This window comes from Gobius niger, assembly GCF_951799975.1.
Source record: "Gobius niger genome assembly, chromosome: 13".
In the NCBI taxonomy this organism is placed as follows: domain Eukaryota; kingdom Metazoa; phylum Chordata; class Actinopteri; order Gobiiformes; family Gobiidae; genus Gobius; species Gobius niger.
The window spans coordinates 31,768,235-31,791,364 of record NC_136864.1 but is presented as its reverse complement, the minus strand read 5'-3'; the positions used below and the strand labels follow the sequence as shown (position 1 = coordinate 31,791,364).

At 42.3% G+C, this 23,130-nt stretch overlaps 1 protein-coding gene across 1 annotated transcript; it reads right to left on the bottom strand.

Moving 5' to 3' along the window:
• Positions 1-3,732: 3,732 nt before the first annotated feature.
• Positions 3,733-22,106, bottom strand: slc39a6 (solute carrier family 39 member 6). The gene is made up of 10 exons (XM_079570125.1): positions 21,906-22,106; positions 20,014-20,791; positions 15,434-15,662; positions 14,296-14,465; positions 13,152-13,346; positions 12,989-13,073; positions 12,491-12,835; positions 11,473-11,553; positions 9,202-9,392; positions 3,733-4,058 (listed from the first exon to the last, which is right to left on the bottom strand). The coding sequence occupies exons 1-10, from the start codon at positions 22,067-22,069 to the stop codon at positions 3,906-3,908; spliced, it is 2,391 nt and encodes a 796-aa protein (XP_079426251.1). The 5' UTR covers positions 22,070-22,106; the 3' UTR covers positions 3,733-3,905.
• Between the last annotated feature and the right edge of the window lie 1,024 nt (positions 22,107-23,130).

Here is a 23,130-nt window from a genome sequence, read left to right as displayed (position 1 = left end):
CAGTGTCTCTTAAAGGGACAAAACGAAGTTTAAAAATGTGAAATAAATAAATAATTTTCTTCCCCCTACATGTTCCAGCCATGTCCTAATATGTAGAATGAGCTCAGACCTGTTCACTGTCACTCAAAAAGTTGTTACTTCGGATCCGAAGTACCGTCATGCTAGCCTGAAAAACCACACCCACTTCTCTTCTGCACGAAAGAAGGTGGGTCAACAAGTTGCTGGTAGGCGGCTGAGGCTGAACCAATCACGACCATCATAGAGAAATGATAAGGTTGCGTCACTCACTGTTCCACTATGTTGTTGTTAACATAACAAAACACTTAATTCATCATGAACAATGCATTACTTAAGTGTGACTAACACTTCATAACTACTTAAAGGTCCTATATCATGCAAAATCGACTTTTTGGAGCTTTTAGCCATGTTGTTTTGCTATTTCCTTATTAAAAACACCCCCAGACTGTTTTTTGGCTTCATTCACACATTCAGGAGGATTGCTGAGAACAATCCTCCTGAATCCTGCTGGTGAACGACGGAGTTGAGCACAACTTCTGTAATGTTTTGCCTTACGGCCTGATTTTAATACATGAAACGGCTTTAAGAAAAAAAAAAAAAAAACTATATAGGAAGAAAAAAAAAGGAAGCGCTTCCAGTTCAGGGCTGAAAACAAACACAAACTCTAAACTATTCTGGACACACCTGTTCTTTTTTCTACCTAACGATAATGTACATAACCTACTGTACATAAAAACATATTCATAATCTCTAAAGTGGGATTTGGGGCATTTTATGCATATTACTCCCATGGTTTCTTTATCATTAACATTGGTGCAACAGTGGTTTAAAGGACTTTAGTGCCAGAACATCGATTCACAAATGAACATTATTTTAAGGCATTTTTTCGACAAAAAATATAATGTGACACATTTTAATACAGAACATGTACACCACGCACACAAAAATATGTTTTTTTTTTGTTCAATTGAATGCTTTTATGGCCTTAAATTTGGCATGATCAAATGTAAAGCTAATGATTTAAGACCCCTAGCTCATATATTTTTCATACAAATAAAATAGCTCCCGATCGTCTTCTGAACTGATACGTCACTGAGCAAGAACGGCCATTTTCCTGTGGCTCTGATCACCAAGAAATACACAGAAACAAAACAGGTGCAAAGAAGTCACAGAAAAGACCCTGATTCCTGGTTTCCTTTGCAGTGTTGCCTTTAGTGAGGAGTCAGAACTCTGGATTCTAGCCACAGAGGTGAGAGAGTAGGTTTGTATGTGTGTATAATGATGAGCCAGAAGTGCCAAAGCTGAGCGTGTATACTCATCGGTAGCGTTTGTAGAGTTTCCACTCCCGCACTCCCTACAGAACTACAACTGTTCCAAAGCGGTTTAGACAACACAACAGACGTCTGACACTTGGATTTTATTTGCTGTTTCCCTTCGGACAAACACAATGATTAAGACAGACAACATGCAGCGTATGTCACAGTCTCCCACAGAAAGGCAGCGACACATATACAGCTTTGTAATGGACGGATTCAGCAGGTCTTCCCATCTGGAGATCTTTCGGGTTGAGAACAGAAAGGGTGAACTTTAGTAATTCCTCATTAACCAAAGATCTGAAGACGAGTGAGAACAGTGGGCAAAATGCAGAGGACATTTCTATTCAAACAAAAATGTAACACCTATTACAAAAAAAAGTATTCTTTATTACGGTTACATTAGCGTCTTCAAATGCTGTCTGTGAAGAACTTTGAGACAATATTTTTTTATTTTCCGTACATTGTATACAACGTTGTAAGTGCATTGAGTCCTTGGCGCCCTTTAAATTCTCAACCCTCCAATTGTAACCTTTTCCCTAAAAGACAAATAAAAAAAAATACCAGCATTTTCTCAATAACATATCAATCCAAATGACACTTCGAAAGGCATTAGGATGCAGCATGGTGGACTGTGGACACGTGCGGCGCCGTCATGTGGCCGTCTGAGGAGGCACGGTACCGTATCATTGTAACAGAATCAAAGTTTGACAGCTTCGTGGAATGTTTTCAGTAACAACAGCAGGAAACAAACACTGGCATGGCAATGTGCAACACGCTTTTGATATGAAAAGTCTGATTTAATGCAGAAAGTGGTATTGCAAATCTCATAAAAACTGTAACTTCTCTTCTGGTGACTTGAGTAGGCGATGTCTCGCACTGGGACACACTGATAGAAATCAAGATTACAAACTTTGACCATGACCTTTTAGTGGTTAAAGCATCTGTACCCGTTTTACCCTCACTCAAACCTTAACAGAGGAAGTAGGAACATTTACTATAAAACAGACCACTTACTTTTGTAACAAATTAGTTCTTTTACTATACACTCTATTGGCAAAACCTTACCTTTACTCTGATGCAAAAGAAAAAAATCTGTCCCTCCAGGATTTCGGGATTGCAACTATTGCAATTATTAACGCAAAATCAAACAAACTCGGCGAAATCAGCGCGGCATTGCAACTTTTCCAAAAGCCCGCTACTTTCCCGCAAGTATTCCGATAATCCGCAATTTCCTTCACAACTATTCCTTAAAGCAGTACTAAGTAACTCTTCCCCCTAGAGGCCATAAGCGCAACTGCAGGTGTAGTAGCAAGTTACGATTTTTTAACTTATTAAAGTAAATACTACGCTGACAGGAAAGGCGAAGGGAGAGAGGGTTACTGTGCATCAAATTATACAATGGAAATATTTTTTTCACTCAAACTTGGCTGTAAATACTGTTTAAAGTGACGTTAGCCCGCAGTTAGCTTTGCTCGTTAGCATGTTAGCTTCTTCTTCGTGATTCCATTAGTGTGTATTGCTTTCTCCGCACCGGGGGCAGTCAAGTTGCAAACATGGTTTTCTGGCCAGAGACACCAGGGGGAGATGAAAGACCCTCCAATCATCCCATAAACACTTGTATTACCCCCACAGGGACTACGGAGAGGATTTATTAAGGTAAACACGTTACTTAGTACTGCTTTAACTCTGCAAATTCTGAGCAACTACAGTGAGTTTCTGATTTTGCTTGTTACTTGTACATGCTTCTGTTTTTCAGTTTTTAGACAACTATTTAAAATAACGCCTACTGTAAGTCTTTTCTTATTCCTTATGGTCTCTTTGGTTAAAACTGATATAAAATGCGAGAAAGGAGAAGTTTGATTTTGAAGCAAAATATATATTGTTTTAAGCACAAAAAAAAATTGAATTGCAACGTACAGAAAAATGGCTCCGCAAACTCATCCATTTTAGCAAAAATCCCCAAAAATGCCTGCGAAATCCTGGAGGGACTGAAAAGTTAGGTAAAGGAGCTTCAGCCAACGCCAACGGCCTTCAACCATCACTGAAACATATACATATTACAATTTTCTATTTAAGAATTTGGCACATCGTGATAAACTGGGTTTTGGCAGGTAGCCTACAGGGTTGCTTCCTTTACCCTATGTTATTCTCTTACACTTCCCCAGGCAACCCAAGGAATCCAAAAACTTTTCCCGATTTCCCCGAATTCTTGTTTTATGAGATTTGCAAACCATTCTTTTGTCGTGGCTTCCGGTTGAGCTGCACTTGATGACCCCTTCATGAACACTGAAGTCTGACGAACAGCACGAACACACAGATACTCGTGGAATGTGCTCCTGGATGTGTTTCTCCATCCTTCTTTTCTCTTCGAAACTTCTTTTAAAGCTTCCCCCCCCCCCCCCCGCCACAAATAAAAAACTCCAGCAATAGCATAAACTAAAGATGTCTTTCCGCCAAGTCCCACCTCCCCAGAGTTTGTCTACATCAGAAAGCGTCACTCATCCCTCCCCTTTCTGGGCTCCAGCCGCGGGCCGTGGTAAGTGCCTGGTGATGTCCGCTCGTTGGGGCCCCTCACTCCCCCAGGTTCAAGCGGATACGGTGCTCGAACACGGCAATGAGGAGCATGATGCTGAAGCCCAGGAGGATGCCGGCGTTCTGCAGACAGAAGAAGCCCCAGTGACTGAAGCCGTGGTCCCCTGCGTCGTTGTGCAGCATCTCCGGCATCTGCCAACAACATGGAGCAATCAGTCACTAAAGGTCCAATAATAGGCTTCATTTAGGGTTTTAAGGTACTTTAGGACACCTGGAACTGTGATACCTGGACTGTGCTCGATTGGGGATCAAAATAGCAACATAGTTTTTCACCTGCAGTGGTTCAAGTTTACAACATCGAGTAAAAGCTTGTTCTGTCATTTCTAATTATAAGCGGTAAAATAAAACAGCATTGGCAACACACTGGATTATTATCCCCCCTGACAGATATTCAGAGCGATATGGGGACCTCACATCAGACTTTGGAAATGGCTGCCTAAAAGAATAACGTAACAAAACTTTGTGTCTCGTAAATACCGTGTTCTTAAAAGGGACTAGATGGACGTTTACATTTTAACACTTGCAACTGCCACCTCAGGTCTTACGCGTAACTGCAGTTTCTATATCAAGCTCCTGCATGACGGTGCTTCCGACCCGAATTAACACCTTTTTGAGAGGCAGTTGTGGTGAACAATTTAGACACCACCCAGTCCCTTTAAAGAAAAACCTGTAAATTGCATTGATTAGCATTAGCAGATTCATGAGCACAAAGTTACAACAGCAGATATACTCGCTCCCTGAGTGTCTTCTGCTCTGTTTTAGCTAGGAAATACGAAAAATATTCCAGTGAAACGATGTGCAGGCGCTCTTCATGCAGGAAGAACTTTTTACATCAAAGTCACTGGGTCTTTTTGACATATTGCTGCGGTGAAAATGTTGATGTATTATTTCTGTATTTCTGCGAAAATTCTTCTCTCTCATCATGTTTAAATGTAAGAAGTTGTCGGACAAATTCTTTTTTTTCAAGTCCGACGGGCAGTTATGGAGAGAATTATCGGCAGAACTAGTTATAGGAAGCACAGGCAGGTAAAGCTGTAGATCGTCTGCATACGGGTGGAAGGATAAGACTGAATAGGACTGGGCCGAGGATGGATCCTTGTGGCACCCCAGAGGCGCTACAGAGGAGGAGTGATCGTCCACCATGACCACAAAGGTCCGGCCCATCAGGTAGGAGCTAAACCACTGTAGGACGGTGCCCTGAAGACCAACATGTTGAGTCAGGTGAGAGATCAGGATTATGGATCAGATGACGGAACACTAAAATCCTGAGAAAGGTGGAGACCCAAACTCAAAGTAAAATCGAATTATTTGATCTATACTTGTGTATCTTTGGTAGTCGCTTTACTACATCTTTTTTTTTACCCGTGTTTATTTTCCTTTTATTTGAGATGCACCGATCCAGCTTTTTTGCTTAACCGACACCTATACTGTGGGTTACTCAATCTGTCGATATCCAATATTAACCGATACCAAGAGATTTAATGTTCCTCTTTTTCTCAAAATAAATAAAGTCTTATCTTTTCTTGTCACGACGTTACAAATCAATTATCAATTTGGCCTATACTTAAGAAATAAACTAATGGAAAAGCATTTAACCTGGATCACTGGACTTTTCTACACTATACTTAGGTTACAGTAATATGAACAGTTCACATAAAATGATCTGATCATTACAAATATGTCATTTCACAAACTAAAATACACACCACTCCAGCAGTGACTATTTTATTTCATTAGGCAACTTTATATAGTTCAATCATAATTTCGTTAGCATGTTCCCACTAGCTTTAGCCTGCTGTTGCTAACCGCGGCACTTTGCACGGCGATCAAAAAATACAATTGTGGAGGTTAAAATGGTGATTGAATTCTCCAGTTTTTTTTTTTTCCAGAATTGGCTCCGATATACGATACCAGTATCAGATCGGTGCATCCTTATCTGCAATCTACAGCTAAAGTTTCAAATTGGTATCGCTAAAAGTAAATGTACTTCTTCGCCTGCAGTGTCACACCTTCAAAGTCATTGTGCTACTTCTTAGGACTTTTCTTTCTCTATCAGAGTAAAGACCTGTCACATTTGGATTCTTTCTGTAATGCATTTATTCTGAGATGAATCAGACGTCCATCTTCTCCTCCGCCAGCTCCTCTGTCCTCTCCCCCGCCAGCTCCTCGGCCCTCTCGGCCCTCTCGGCCCTCTCGGTCCTCTCGGTCCTCTCGGTCCTCTCCTCCCCCTGGTCCTCGGTCCTCTCCTCCGCCAGCTCCTCGACCCTCTCGGTCCTCTCCTCCGCCAGCTCCTCGGCCCTCTCGGTCCTCTCCTCCGCCAGCTCCTCGACCCTCTCGGTCCTCTCCTCCGCCAGCTCCTCGACCCTCTCGGTCCTCTCCTCCGCCAGCTCCTCGGCCCTCTCGGTCCTCTCCTCCGCCTCATCCATCGTCCAGAACTCCGGGTCAGATGGCGGCTTTTGTGGTGAGTTGAGGGGCGCGCTGCGGGGAATAGAAGCCTCATTTCTTGCCTGGTCTAGTTGAGCTTGGAGCTCCTGGTTGCTGCTTCTCTCTTCTGCCAGTTCAGCCTCCAGCTTATCCACAGTCCCCTTCAGTTGCTCCACCATGTTCTCCAGGTGATCTATGGTGGACCCATCACTGATCCTGAGGGTCCTGAGGAATTCCAAATGCCTCTCTGCCCGGGCTATGCTGAGACTCTGCTGGTGAACTCGTTCTTCAAGAGAGCGCAGTCTTTCCCATAGTGCATTGAGGCCGGTGGTTCTTCTCTCAAGTCGGTCTCCCTCCATGGCTCCTCTGTGTACTGACCACATGCACAATTCAACACAGAACCAACATGTGCAAGATCTAAGGTGACACCACTAGATGGACATCAAAGATCAAACTAGAGGTTTGTATTCATAGTCATCAGTCATATCAGCGATTTCTGTAGTTGGAATGAGAAAAGTACTTTCATTTGGCATTGGAGGGGGGCAAAACATTAGCAAACGCCATGACAACACTTGCTTGGAAAGCTAGCAGGGTCAATTAGGAGAGTGTGTACTCTGGCAAAAGTCTCGACAATGGTTTGAAATATTCTCAGAAGTACAGTCAGTTCTTGGCGATATGACAGATGATGTGTTGATTTGTGCAGTTCATAGTGTTAGTTATCTGTGGTTAGCATGTGTGCAATTTCACACTCACCTTTAGAGCTGAAACGGCAAACAAATAGGTCTCAAAACCTGCTGGCAGCCGCATGGAGATTATCTTTAAAGTGTGTCGCCATGGTTACAATTTCAAATTCAATGGCATTTTAAAATATACCAATGAAAAGATGCCACAAAAGACACTCTAAAAAAAAAAGGTTGGACCTTAGGTTTTGATTACCATCGAATTGTGCCAAAAACAAGACTTGAAAAATACATAAATAAGGCGCAATGACAACAAAGGTTGAAAATCCTAGCGAAAACTAAACTTTGGCCCATGCTTTAACTAGATTGAAGTTGGTCATTTTTATACTCACTATTGCCACCTCAGGTCTTACGCGTAACTGCAGGTTCTATATTAAGCTCGTGCATGACGGCACTTCGGACCCGAAGCAACACCTTTCTGAGTGACAGTGCAGGGTTTTAGAGGCAGTTGTGGTGAACAGGTCTGAGCTCATTCTACACATTAGGGAGGAAAATACTTCATTTTAACATTTTTAAACTCAGTCTTGTGCCTTTAATGTAGCATATAATATAATATTTAATTGCATCAGCATCATGCACAATATTTAATGTGCATGTGTGTGCTATTTAACCAGAGTCTTTTTTTTTTTTGAAGAATTATATAGGCTAATGTTCCTATTTCTCATGGTGTGACCCGGATGGGGGTCATGAACCCCTTTAACTGTTCCAATGGGGGTCGCGGCTCCAAAAGGTTGAGAACCACCGCTTTAAGTAACCAAGTTTTTGTTTGAGGCTGTGTCAGAAAACAGTGTAACTGTCAGTCCGAAACAAGGCCTCAGCGTGCACTGTGGCCTCGTGGACACCGCGTCACCAACGGGACAACAATGATTTGATTATGCAGCTCGATAATCAAATTGAATGTAGAACTTTATCAAGCCGGTTACTAACAGTCAATGGATTCAGTGTTCGGTGGACCAACTGATTAATCAATTACAGATAATGAACAGAATATGCGTCCCTGGACTGAGCCAGTAGGGGGCAGTGTGGAAGCTTTCGAAGTGTTTGTCGTCAGACGCCCCTGACAGGTGTGAGCAGCCGGTGGAGCGGACAGGTGCCTCTTGTAATGACAGACAGATGGAGCACGGACACATGCTTCTGACGGACTCTGCACTCAGTCATTTCACATGTTCTTGACCATGACACGCAGGACAAAATGACCCAAATCCTTTTTTTGTTTGCCACTATGCTATGTGAGCTTTATCTGATCTTTTGACCACAGTCTGAACAAAACCAATCCAGTATTTTTTCAAATGCCACCCAGGCCACTTCAATATATGCTCCCAACTCTGATAGTGGCAGCAAAAAAAGTGTCAATCTGAGTCAGATGGTGGACCTCTGAAATATTGGGATACTTCTGGCTTCTTGCACAGAGGTGGACAACAAAGTGAATTTACTCAAGTACAGTACAGTAGAGTTTTTGAGAACCTGTACTTTACTTGAGTAGTGTTTTTGTTGAGAACTTAGTAGTTTTACTTCGCTACATTTGAATGACAAATACTTTACTTTGTACTCCACAACATGTCTATGAAGAATCCAAAGTAAAAACTATAAATGTACGGAGATTCATTTGGACATTAATCAGGTTCAAATGTCGAGCAGTGATATACACATGACAATAGAAGAGGGCGAGGGCATCAATGGTGTGGGAAAAAGTGAGAAGGTAGACCGGTGCTCTTCAAAGACTGAGCTAAGCTTACATAAGAGTAAATTAGCTGAGACTGACTTGTAGAACAGAACAGAAGTAGCGATAGCAGTCAAAAAAGCAAAAGGTCTTCGTCAGGGCATGTTCACATGTGTGGTCGAAACGCATAGACTGATCCATACCTAATATAGGACTTTTATTTTTGCTATATGACTCGAGTGCCTCGGACTTTATTTTGCTTTTTTGACTGCTTCGCTACTTGGCACAAGCTGTTCTACAAGCCAGTCTCAGCTAATTTACTCTTAAGTGATATACATACAGTATATTTAGTTTTTAAAGTACCGATAAGAGTACCATTAAAGTACTGGATCGATAAGGAGTATTGTTGTATTGTACTCCTCCCAGATGGTGTTACCGTGCTGTTACTCACCATGTCCACCAGGGCGACATACATGAAGAGGCCGGCGGTCAGAGCAAAGATCCACATGGAGACGTTCTCCGCGTAGTGCCCGATCACAATGCCCGTGGCCATGCCCAGGTACGCCATCATGGCTGACAGCACGTTGTACAGGATGGCCTGCTGCACCGTCATCCCCGCCTTCAGAAGCACTGCAAAGTCCCCTGGGGAAAAAAACACAGTCCATGCCAAACATTTACTTAAACAAGACACTTCACAGTATAGTAGCATTTTACACATTTCCTGACGCCTTTGTAATCCATGGTTTGAAACGTCTAATGTTCATTGATGAAAAACAAAGATTGGATTGAATACATGACTCTCTGTGGCACATGTAGAAAACACAGGATGATTTTACCTAGGGCTGGGCAATTAATCGAAATTCGATTACGATTTCGATTACAACAGTAAACGATTACAAAATTAGCATAATCGCAAAAAATCGATTATATTTTTTATTTTTATATTTTTTTCAATTTTTTTATTTTTTTTTTCAATATTTTTTTTTACATTTTTTTTTCCTAATTTTTGGATTTTTGTCACTTTTTTGATGGATTTTTGTCTTTTTTCTGCTGGATTTTTGTCTTTTTTTTTATGGATTTTTGTCATTTTTTGATGGATTTTTGTCACTTTTTTGCTGGATTTTTGTCATTTTTTTGATGGATTTTTGTCATTTTTTTGATGGATTTTTGTATTTTTTTGATGGATTTTTGTCATTTTTTTGATGGATTTTTGCCATTTTTTTGCTGGATTTTTGTCATTTTTTGATGGATGTTTGTCACTTTTTTGCTGGATTTTTGTCTTTTTTTTTGCTGGATTTTTGTCATTTTTTTGCTGGATTTTTGTCATTTTTTTGATGGATTTTTGTCATTTTTTTGCTGCATTTTTGTCATTTTTTTGCTGGATTTTTGTCTTTTTTCTGCTGGATTTTTGTCTTTTTTTTTAATGGATTTTTGTATTTTTTTGCTGGATTTTTGTCACTTTTTTGATTGATTTTTGTCACTTTTTTGATGGATTTTTGTCACTTTTTTGATGGATTTTTGTCACTTTTTTGATGGATTTTCGTCATTTTTTGATGGATTTTTGTCACTTTTTTGATGGATTTTTGTCATTTTTTTGCTGGATTTTTGTCATTTTTTTGATGGATTTTTGTCATTTTTTTGCTGGATGTTTGTCACTTTTTTGCTGGATTTTTGTCATTTTTTTTTGCTGGATTTTTGTCATTTTTTTGCTGGATTTTTGTCACTTTTTTGCTGGATTTTTTTTAAAGGCAACAAATAATCGTTTGAATAATCGTGATTTCAATTATGACAAAAATAATCCTGATTATTATTTTTTCAATAATCGAGCAGCCCTAATTTTACCTAAGCAATGCGTCAAATATTTCTAATTTAGTTTTAGTCTAATTTTGGTCAGCAAAAATGACAAAGTGGTCAGTGTCTGGCTGAGCTCTCTAAATACTGACTTAGGGTTGAATAAGAAGCACAGGGAGATAAGATAATCCTTTATTGATCTCACAATGGAGAAATTCACTTGTGAGATCAAATGAATATGATCTCACCGCTTCAGTGAGGCAGTTTAAAATGAGATTGAACAGTCTTATATATGCCAGCGACCGTCACTGCGCCATGTGGAATTACAATGCGGCTCCTCAGGGATGCAAACCCTGGTGTGCTGCATGGAAGCCCAATGATTTACTGAGTGAGCTTTACATTGGGTGTCACTTCTCCAGGTATATTACAGAGCCTCATCATACGCACTTTAAACTTATGAAGGAAGATAAAGACGAGTCCTGGAGTGTTTTTAAGAGCAAAGATTGTAACAGCCCATCCCCTTTAACACATTGAGTGCCTTTTAAAAAAAATATTATTACGAAAGTAGACACACTAATACACCATGTGTGATTTTGGTAGTTCTGTGATGAACAGAAGTGAAATAGATGACCATCAAAAACTTGTGAAGAGTCAAAACAGTCAAAAACAGTGGTTTTGATCCAAACTAGCCTCTGTTTAGAATGAAACTGTTTTCACCTACGGAGAGCGTAGAGTCTCACCTTTCAAACGAGCCATAGCATGTGTCCATAGCTGTAACAAAGGATATGCTGTGGTGCTACAAATATCATGAAAAATGGTCTGGATTGTTGGCACTCAACAGCTAAATCCCCAAAACAGCGCAATGTGTTAATACTGCATATTTGAAATCTTGATGCTAATAGTCCCTGTTGACCGAGTGAATGGTCCTTACCCAGTTCGTGAGGCAGCTCGTGGCAGAACACAGCCACACTGGTGCTGAGGCCACTGGACAGGCCCTCTGTGAAGGCAGCTCCTACAAACAAGCAAAACCATGGTCTAAGGAATGTATCTGAGAAGTTGAAAACATTTGAATGATTATAAAAAAAATAAATAAAAAAAAACTTATTTATCAATAATATAATCAGCATATAATCAAAGTTTGGACGACTACAAACGCATGTTAGGTGTAGGGATGGGCACCAAAACCCGGCCCCGGGGCCCCTGGGGCCACCTGGACCGATAACGGTCTTCTTAAAGAGGCTAAAATAAGCACTACAAAGGCTCTCTGCCCAGCATTCCGCCCGTGGGATGGTCCCTCTGCTGAGCCGCTGGGCTGTGCCTCCCTCTGCAGCCATGTGTGCATGGAGACATGTGTGATAAACATACCTCTGTAAGCGCACGGGAAAAACACACAATGTGCACCGATCCAGCTTTACTGCAACATTTAACGAGGATCTCTGGACTTTTCTACACTAATTATCCTTGGGCGTGAGACAGGCTTTAGGTTACAATAATATAAACTCACATTAAGTGATCTGATCATTACAAATATGTCACATCAGTTATTTCTTAAATTAAAATACAAACTCGGCTTCAGCATCGGACGATTTTATTTTAATACGCTACTTTGCGTATTTCTATCATAGTTTCTGACCAGGCCTTCATTAGCGATCAAAAATACATTTGCGAAGGTTAAAACTAATTCAGCCATTGAATTCTCCATGTTCTAAGTGATTTTTAAGGCGCTAAGAGACAAAACTGGTATCGGTTCAGTATCGAATATTCGTAGGCGATACCCGACATAGTATATTTTCCAGTATCGGCTCAGATGCAGCCTGGCCTTAGCCATCCGTAGACTCCGGTCATTATCATTTCCCTACATGTACGTCTGGGTCTTAAACTCACAGACTTTATTGTTACCACTCTGGACAGTTGTAAAGTAAAGTGTTGTAAAGTGACCCTGAGCATACCGATAGCCAGCCCGTCGCTGAAGTTGTGCAGGCCGTCTCCCATCACCACCATCCAGGCGAGCGAGGCTATGCCGGCGCCCTCCAGCCGGCTCAGCCCGTGGGAGTGCGTGTGGGAGTGCGGGTGGTGGTTCTGGGAGTGGTGGTGGTGCAGGATGTGGTGGTAGTCGTGGTGATGGTGGTGCTCGCGGTCGGGCTGGCCCACCGTGTCGTGGAAGTGGGAGTGGCACTTGTTCTCGCAGTCCTGCTCGCTGTAGCCCTGGGGCGACAGGCCCTGCGCCGCGGGCGTGGGGGTCAGCATCACCTGCTCCTCCTCCGCCACGCCTGCCGGGAGTGCCGCCTCCACTTCTGAACACACACAAATATGTAATGTTGGTGGTGTAATGGTGTAAAGGGAACTGAAAGCTCTACAGAAAGTAGCTTATAAACATTCAGAGGGATTTACTGAATGTGAAAAATGATGAAACCCCACACTACACATTTATTTAGTGCCCAGCTCACCTTCATTGTTCTTGAGCAGGTTCTCCTCCAGAGCGGCCTGCTTCTCCAGATACGCCTGGTCCTGCTGCTCCGCCTTCTTCTGGCTCTGCAGAGGTTTGAGTCAGGGGTGAATCTGGGCTGGACTTTCTAAACGTTGTAGACTTTGTATGACGCCTCAGTTTACCTTGTTTTTGTTCTTCTTGTCCTTGTACATCTTTCCCAGTGTGAGGAAGTGTTCAATGAGGAACATGAAGTAGACCCCTCCCAGTGCGGTCAGGCCCTTCCACACCCCGTCCAGAGAATCCTCCGCATGGTCGCCGTGGTCGCTGTGGTTACCGTGGAGCCCCTCTGAGTGGTGGTGGTGGTGTCCAGCCTGGGACTGAGGCGGAAATAAAACGGTCTGCTTTATTGTCAATTCTACCCCATGAGAAGCACATTTTTGGGATTGTGTCAGTCAACAGGCTGCGTTCATGTTCTAGAATGTGATCATGTCATAATGTGTGATGGAGGGCAGGGGCCGTCACAACTCTATGGAAGAGATACACTTTTTGTAAGAAATGTTCAAAAAGATAATGGACAAATATTGAACCAGTATTTGGTGGTGATTTGATTCACAAATCCTGGGATTTTTCAGCCTCAGTTTTTAACTCAAAGATATTTAATAAAACTCTAGATTGGATATGACGCTCGGTGGCGTGGCAAACGTGGCGGCCATCTTGTGTCTGGCTGGTGAGGCTTATCACTAAAACCAGGAACAACATTTTCATTGATCCAACAGCAAAATGTGAGTCACTCATTGGTTGTGACTAGTCTAGTCTAGGTAAGTATCCTTTTCAGGATCAGGTCATTTGACGAAGACAAGTTGGGGTAAAAATAAATAAAAAAAACTGCAAAATGGGTTAAACATTGGTAAAAAGGGAAAAACAGAAATAAAAATTGGCTAAAAAAATGTTTATTTGAGCTGAAACAACCCAGTCAGCGTGTTTAATCCTGGACCAACAGCATCAAAATTGGATCTAAAAGATACACCATTTTTCTGGTGTCTGTCCGCTACTTTTTTTTTTATACTGGTAGACCCGAAACTTTTCCCCCCGATACCAAACGATACGTTTAGCGGTACCCAGCCCTACTATAGAGTGATCACTGCTGTTGTTTACCGCGATTTTTTGCTGGATGTTTTGGTGAATGGCTAGAAGACAGCTGATACATCCTGGCCTATAACGCCTATAACGTTTGCCTCAAGAAAACTGCTCAGTTTCAAATAGGTTCATACATTTTCTTGCAATTACTGTGGCCTGTGAAAAGCGCCAGGTCCAGCACAGACTCACGTGGGGGATGAGGTGCAGGAAGGCATCTCCACTGAGCGTGCCCACAGCCAGAGCCACCAGGAAACTGAGCAGGAATTTAAAGAAGACCTTGTTCATGAGCGGGATGAGGATCACTCCGGCTAGGGACAGCAGGCTGATGATGGAGATGGACAGGAAGCCCCCCACCCAGGCTGTGAACAAGCACAAAACACACAAAAAAACCTTTCAAGCAATGCTACTATTTAAAAGAAAAAAAATTATTCCTTCCCTCCATCCATTTGAAAAGGAGTCTACATTCATTAGTAAACTCCATATAAGCCACACACACAGATCGCCACATTAAAAGGCTCTGGAACTCAATTAGCCCCCAAAAATGGACCTGTTCATTTGCATGCATGTCATCTGTGTGATGATGTCATCAGGTGTGACAGAGAGCTCTAACAGAGGAGTTACTCAGGAGGAGCTCAGAGTAGAGCCACTGCTCCGTGACGTCGAAAGGAGCCAGCTGAGGTGGCTCGAGCATCTGTTTCAGATGCCTCAGAGTCGCCTCCCTCGGGTGGTGTTCCAGCCCTAATTTAAAATGATGTGTGTTACAGCATTAGAGCTAAATATCTGATGATAAAGAATGCTGTGTTAGTAAAAAATGCTGCTCCACTTTTGCACAGGTAAACACTTAAATGACCTCAAAGTGTGTTCATCACGATGCCATGTAGTTGCTAACACTGCTGTGTTATTCCCACTACAGCCTGCAGAGGGAGCTCTGGGCCAAATGCTGACATTCCTGGCCTTGTGTGTTAGTGTCCCTTGTCCATAAATCGACATTATTTCAAATAATAAAAAACATTACATATCAATGAGGCGGTACCAAAAATAAAGTTTTTTAATTATGTAGGATGTCCACTTTAAATAAAGAAGTTAGCCAATCCATGGGTTTCAGTCACATGACTTTTCTTCTTATGGACTTTTGACTATTCAAAACTTTGCTTTGAAATCAATGTTTCATCACTTCCGACCTGTGGTTAAACTTTAATAGTCGGCCGCGTTAAAAGTGGACATTTAAAGCAGTAAAACAGTGAAATTATGGCGATACGAATATCTCACATGCTAATATCGCAAAAACAATATTGCTGTGATATATCCCGACTCTGTGTTCGAGTACCGATGACGATGTTGCTGCTCTCTCCGGTGGCGGCCTCGCCGTGCTCTGAGTGGTTGTGGTTTCCATGGTGATGCCGGGGGTGTTTGCCTGTCGGCTCTCCGTGTCGGACACACGCCCCTCGGTCCAGCTGGTTCAACAGGGCGGGACACAACAGGCCGAAGTCTCCCAGCGTCAGCCCGACCTCCGGGTCCATGGCGTGAGAGGAGAGCAGGGTGGAGGCGTTCAGGCACTGTGGGAAAGAACACGGTCATGAACAGATGCTCTATCAGGGGCAGGTGAATATTTGACACATCGAACTTAATCAGCACAAACATATCCACAGCATTATCAAAGACACACGTCATGTTTTTGGACTTGTGGAGTTTTATCTTCCCAAACTGTGGCTGGTTTCCCGTGTGCTAACGCAGAAGACTTTAGCACACGGGAAGACGAGCGAGGGCCTCCAAGCACAATATTTGGAAAGAGTGCGTTTATATTCCCAACCCTAAACATAAATAAACACTTACATCTGTGGGCTTTGACCATGCACGCCCTCTCACAACACCGTCTTCTCTTTGTGGCCATACTCGGTGTTTAAAACTACTAGGAGTCGTTTCATGCACATTGACACTTCTGCTCTCAAAACACAAACTCCTCATTCCCTGGGTCAGGCAGTTCTTACCTGAAGAAGCTCCTCTGTGTTGTTTAAGTCCATACACCTTCACAAGGCTTCTTCTGAGCATTTCAGCACTCAAATGACCTGCATCTTGGCCACTTGGCATTTTTCTAAGCAGAAATTTCATATAGCTCGTCATATTTAGCTTGTTGCACATAATCACATTATTCAAAAAATACTGCAATTATGTCAATAGGCCTAAAATAGCATGTGTCTGTCACAGGGAGGATAACTGCTTCTGCTGCCGCTTGCTGTGATGTTTAGAGCGGCTTAAAAAGCTGGGAAATACTTCATGTTTTCTCTCTCCCTTGTTTGCACATGCATAACTCAACATTGACCTAGCCCGTATTTAGGAAATGAGGAATTCGGCTTAAATCCACTGGTGGTCCTTACCAATGGCGTTGCAAGCGGCTACGATTAGTGAGCGTGACAGCCACTATCCAGGACGAAACATCCAACATCCACAAGTACATCACGGACAAGGCTCCAACAGATGACGTGCTCAGTGACTGTCTCAGACAATGGGGATCAGAAGATGAGGTGCTGGAGGTTCCGTCGTGGGAGTAAGTAATTTAATTGGATGTTATTTTGTTTTTTTCCTCTCAAATAGCCTAGAGTTAAACATTTATTATTATAGTATAAAAGGTAGGGCTGGGCAATTAATCGAATTTGAATCTAATCATGATTTCAATAAAGCTCGATCACGATAATCGCATGGTGCGTTTTAATCGAGGAGAATTTGCCAGTCCTGTCACAGTATGGAAAAAAACATGAACGGCGCAATGCTGCAGTGCCTGTCAGGTCAATCCCAGGGAAACACTCAGGCCAAACAAACAGGAAGCGCAGGATCTCAAATCTCGCAAACCCGCGCTAACTCGTCTAATGGGCAAAATAGAAACGTGGGAGTTTACCTTCGAAGAGTAAAACTATCTATTGCTATTTGGACCAGCGGTGGCATAGCTGGAATTCTAACAGTGAATTGTCAGTTTGAGTCAGCTTGATCCTCCTTTTTACTAATAAATGTGCGGTTTACTCATTTGTGTGTGTTTGTGTGACGCTATAAGTGTGGAGTTTGTTTTTGCTGATGAGTTATCTGGAGTTTTCAGTTTGGTATGATGCTTCTAAACATGTTGCCTGGCTCTGCCATACTCTTCCCGGTCCATTCCACGCAGGGAATTAATCTGTCAAGTATATGTATATGTCATTTCAGGGAACTGCACTAGAGGCTACTACAGAAGTGGTGGTAAAAAAATCCACAAATAGGACAAAAAAATATATATATCTATTCTGTACAGAAAATCAACATTTTGTGGAACTTCAAACATACGTATATTATGCAGTCATTCACAATAAAGGCCTGCCGCTAACAATTTCTATCCATGTCTGCTACACAGCAACTTCAGGAATGAATGAGACTTGGATCTCTATCCATTACATGATTGCTGAAATAGAACCTGAAGATGATGTGCTTCCTTGTTTTTTCATGGGCTTATGGCATCTTCCCCTGACAGTCACCTCACTCTGTCTGCACTATATTTGAAACTGATGGGGAAAATGTTAGACAATACACTAATCACCATCAACTGGAATGAACAGTGTAATGAGAAATGTCTTTTTAGAGATAGATAAATAGATAGAAGATAAAATTTCCAAAACATATGTTATAGTTAAAGAAATGGTCTGCCAACATATTAAAACTTAATGTTATATTTTCATGAAGAATTTAGAACCCTTTTCCATTTTTGATCTTTTAGTAAATTAATCTAAGTCAAATACTATGTATGTCCTCAATCAATCAACGCTTTGTCAGTCATTTAAAAACAAAATTTTGTTTGGGCATTAGAACAGTACATGTGTGATGAAAGTGCATAATCCTGTAAGTGTGCAGATCCCATCAATAAATACCCACTGTGTAAACTTGGCACATCAAGAGTTTATTGTCGTTCCAGGCATAAATACAGTAACATTAGAACAACAGATCAAGAAGTGCATCAAAAACAGAGGATATGGTCACAGTTGGATATAGACCATGCAAAGTCCAGCTCACTTCAGGTATTGCAGAGTGTTGTACGGTTTACTGTCCAGGAAAGGAGGGGAGAGAGGGGACAGCCTCACTGGCCCTTCCTGAGAACAGGACCAGGTGATGAGCCGGGTGACGCTGGTCCCGCAGGATGTTGTGCACTACCTTCAGGCAGTGGGCGTTGTAGATGATACTGATCTCGGGAAGAGTGGTCCCAATGATTTTCCCTGCAGTTTTTGCCACGTGCTGGAGTGTTTGCTGATGGGCCTTTGAGGTAAGTTAAGCAGGGACTGTAAAATCATTGTGTGATGACTGGGCCATCCTACAAAAAAAGGCGCAGAGTGAAATTTTTAAATTAGCACATTGAACTTGAATTTTAAGCAACCTTTAGGAGGGATATGAGGAGCAATATCAATAATTTGAAATAAAATAGTGCGTAGTCTTTACTCTTTAAGGTGTCAATTTAAGCGCATATAACATGTACTGAACAGTTTTAAATCGCAGCTCTTTTACAACGCAAGGGCAGCAATACTCACCGTAGAACTACTATTATATATAAAATACATTTGTGTTGCCCACCAAAGCCTCGGACGTGACGGCATATTGATAACACCTATAGTCAAGCGTTTCTCACTGTTCAGTAGCATATTGCTAATGTTCCATTACATTTGGAGCTACGATAGCCTGTATATTGAAGTTAACAGATTGCAGCATCATCTACAGATCTATAACTAGGAAACCAAACAATAGTTTAAACAGATGAATTAATAATGTGAGCAACTACACCAGAAGAAACCTTCCCACATCAGCACGTGTTAGTATGTGTTAGCATGTGTTAGCATTACAACTGGCTACGAGCTTCTGGACAAACTCACTTCTCTATCATCACACGGCTATCCTTTGGTGATATTTCTACTCCCTACACAATGTACAACATGTTGGCAATGATTACATACCTTCCACTTCAGGTCCACAGTGATTTTCTTGAAGATATGACACTTCAGATTGAAAAACACGATGTCATTCCTTTGGAGTAACGCGGACAGGAAGTCCGGATCCACTGCACGGACGGCGGATTCGTGACGTCAGCGTGAAAAGAGCTTATTAGCAATTAGCGGACGTGTTTACACCCACATTCTTTCACGCAAAAATAAGGTGGGTGTGGTTTATCAGGCTACTAAACATGTCAGTGTTGAAATGTGACAGCAGGGGGTGCTGTATATTCATGCTAGGTAGGTTCTTAGTAGGTTAAGTAGGGAGCTTGTTTGAAAGACAATAATCAGGATTCCAAAACAAAAAAAACGAGGTCTCTATCTCTAATGGTTCTGAAATTATATGCAAAATATAATAGCCGATACTGAATATACCCACTATCAGAACGATATTTGGGTATTTTCAATACCCAATACCCTAGTGTAGATGGTGCAAAGAGGCCCCTGAGACACTAGTAGATAGGGTGAGATAGTCCAGCACATAACTGCAGGGTGTAAGATGCTGCAGTGGGAAACACCTCCAAAGGTGGTAGAGAATGACCGAGCCAAGATCCTGTGGGATTTCCAGATACAGACGGACAGAATGGTAATGAACCAACCAGACATTGTGGTGGTGGACAAAGAGCATCAAGAAAAAGGAACAGGAGAAACTAGAAAAATACCAGGGGCTCAGAGAAAATCTGAAGAAGGCATCAGTGGAGCCAATTGGTGCAGTGAACCCCACCTGGAGGAGTGGCTACAGCAGATCCCAGGAAATACATCAGACATCTCAGTCCAGAAAAGTGCAGTTCTAGGAGCAGCAAAGATACTGTGCAGAACCCGACGGTAGAGGACTCAAGATCAGATCAGAGGAAAAAAGAGAGACTGCCCGCGGATGTTGAGGAAGAGATTATTATAAATTCTGTCAGCGTACCTGTGTGTGGTCCACTCTGGGGTCCTCCTCTTCGCCCTCATGCGGAGGACGGTCCCCGAGGCCTGTGGTCTGCAGCGGCGTGGTGGGCTCCTCTCGTCTCACTCTCCGCACCTCAGAGGCCGTGGTGCTTTCAGGGACTGTGTTCTTCTCAAACTCTTCCTCACCCTTTTTCCCAACTGACTTTCTGTCCAACGGCTTTGGGTCCTGAGCTTCATTATTATTACTATTGTCATCGTCATGGTGATTGTGGTCGTTACGGCTATGGTCGTCATGGCTATGGTCACTATGGTCATTATGGCTGTGGTCGTCATGGCTATGGTCACTGTGGTCGTCATGGCTATGGTCACTATGGCCATTATGGCTATGGCCGTCATGGCTATGGTCACTATGGTCGTGGTCGTCATGGCTATGATCACTATGGTCGTCATGGCTATGGTCACTATGGTCGTGGCCGTCATGGCTATGGTCACTATGGTCGTGGTCGTCATGGCTATGGTCACTATGGTCATTTTGGCTGTGGTCGTCATGGCTACGGTCGTCATGGGTGTGGTTACTGTGATCATTATGGCTACGGGTGTGGTCTCCATCAGGTTGCGGGTCGGTGTGGTGGTGGTGGTGGTGGTGATGGGTCTTGTTGTCGCCGTGGTGATGGTTGCCGTGGTGATGATGCCCTTGTTTCTCGTGGTGGTGGACAGTCACAGTCCTGATTTGGTCCAAGCCCAGGTTCTGAAGGAGACGTCGGAGTCCGGCCAAAGAAATGGAGCCGTTCTCTCCATATCTGCGTGAGGAGTAAAGAGATAAACATAAAACGACAGAGTCCAGAAAAACGGTCTGATAATTGACTGATTCAGACCGATCCAAACAGCATCAGGCGAACAAGTGATTGCACTTGGCTGTATGGAGAAGCTCGCGCCACTACCACGGTCTGAAAAGTTTTATTTGCTGTTCCCCGCTCCCCCTCGGCCCTCTGAACACTTAATGTGGGCGGAGTTACTCTTCTGGTTCTTTAAATAAAACTGAAACACGACATGCGCATTTAGAGGTCTTTTAATGTGCATAAATAAATGAAGAATCTGCATAAAGGTAGTGAACAAAAGAAATGGACTGGATACTAAATCAATACTAAAAGTTGTATCGAAGCTAGATTTGACGAGGTATTGTCTTTTCCTCCGGCTGTATGTTTAGCACAGAGCCCCTCCTTCAGTCAGGACTTGGAGCCTGTACTGCTGTGCCCAAAACTTCAACTAGAGTTAAAGGTAATCACTATGACTTAGCTTAGCCGCTTACATTCATTTACATTTTACACATAGTTTGGTGCTTTGAGTTAAGCCACTGTTCTGCTCCTAAATGTGACTGTAGTGACACAGACCGTGCTTAACCTGATGATCATGGGCCAAATCCAGTCTGTAAATAGTTTATTCGCCTAGTATAGTTTATTTTAGCATTTGAATATACATTTTGCATCTGAAATGCAGGGAAACATTTAATTCAAGAGAACAAATTAGACCTTTTATTACAAAGATAACAGTGCAGATGATGAGGCAAGTTTACGATGCCTCGTAAACTTCCCTTTTAAATATAGAACCCTATATATTTAAAAGGGCCATTTTTTTGCGAGTTGCTTTTTTCAGTATCAAAATGGAGTTTGAAATGTTAGTATTGTATACTGATCTGCAAACATTTGCATCTGCATCTTGTATACCATACACTTTTTCTAAACGTGATAACAAGTCTGTGTGATTGAGTTCTACCACCAATTTTATGCTGTGGATAAAAAAAATAAGTGATTACTTATTTTCATTTAGCATTGGACTTTTGTGTCAGGTTTGTGAGAGATATAGCATTTTGGAATTTTGCCACAAATGCAATAAGAAATGAGTAGGCTAACCGACCTGTTGAAGAGGGCCTCCAGGTGCAGTCTCTGGCTGTGCTCAGCCTTCTGCCGGTCGCTCACAGAGGACAGTGAAGGCATCGCGGGGCTACAGTCTGATCCACTCGTGGTGTCTCTGGGAGCACACAGCACCAGCAGCACCAGCATCCAACTGCAACGCCACATGTTCTGCAGGACAGGACACAGCACTGAAGGACAATGTATCGCCACATATCCATCATAGCAATGAAACACTAAGGTCTTCAATCTGAGATTTAAACATGTTTTTGAAACAGTCCAAGTCTTGTTTTGACACAATTTGATAAAAATAGAAGTTTTGCTTAAATGTATTGAAAAGTACTGCGTCAAAATGTTATAGTAAAACATCACAGTAATGTTATATTACTGTGATATTTGTGCAGGAGGTGCAATAAACACACTAATAGAATCACGAAGTGGCCTTTTACAGTCAGGTACATAAATATTGGCCATATACTCAGTTCACCACAATCAATTTCAAATGAAACAATCAGATGAACGGTTTAGGAATTACAAGTGTTTGTATGTGAGTCTCCCACTTTTCAAGGGACCATAAGTAATGGGACAGGTGTCTGCTCAGCTGCTCCATGGTCAGGTGTTTGCTCCTCCCTGATTATCACATTTAAAAAGGAACAGATGAGACGTCCAGAGTTCATTTCAAGTGTGAGATTTGCATTTTGGATACTGTTACGGTTAATTCTCAATATGAATTGAAGAGCTATCACTATCAGTGAAGGAAGCCATTATTAGGCTGAAAAATCATAACAAACCCATCAGAGAGATAGCAAACACATTAGGTGTGGCCAAATCCACAGTTTGGAACATTATTAAAAAGAAAGACACACCGGTGAGCTGAAAAACACCAAGACCTGGAAGACCACGGATGACAAATGTGGTGGATGACTGAAGAATTGATTCCCTGGTGAAGAAAACCCCTTCACAACAATAGGTCAGATCAAAAACACTCTCCAGGAGGTGGTGTGTGTGAGTCAAAGTCAACAATCAAGAGAAAACTTCACCAGAGAGAATATGGACGATTCACCACAAGGTGGAAACCACTGGTGAGCCTCAAAAACAGGAGGCAAAAAGCATCTAAGAAAGCCTTGACAGTTCTGAAACTACATCCCAGGACAGACGAGACAAAAATCACTTGTACCAGAGTGACGAGAAGAGAATATTATGGAGAAAAAAAGGATCTGCTACAGGTC

Coding starts and splice junctions, on each gene's coding strand:
- slc39a6 (XM_079570125.1), bottom strand. CDS start 22,069: ATGTGGCGTTGCAGTTGGATGCTGGTGCTGCTGGTGCTGTGTGCTCCC. Junction 13,074..13,151: donor ACAAGAAGAACAAAAACAAG/GTAAACTGAGGC, acceptor AAACCTCTGCAG/AGCCAGAAGAAGGCGGAGCA. Junction 12,836..12,988: donor CCTGCTCAAGAACAATGAAG/GTGAGCTGGGCA, acceptor GTGTGTGTTCAG/AAGTGGAGGCGGCACTCCCG.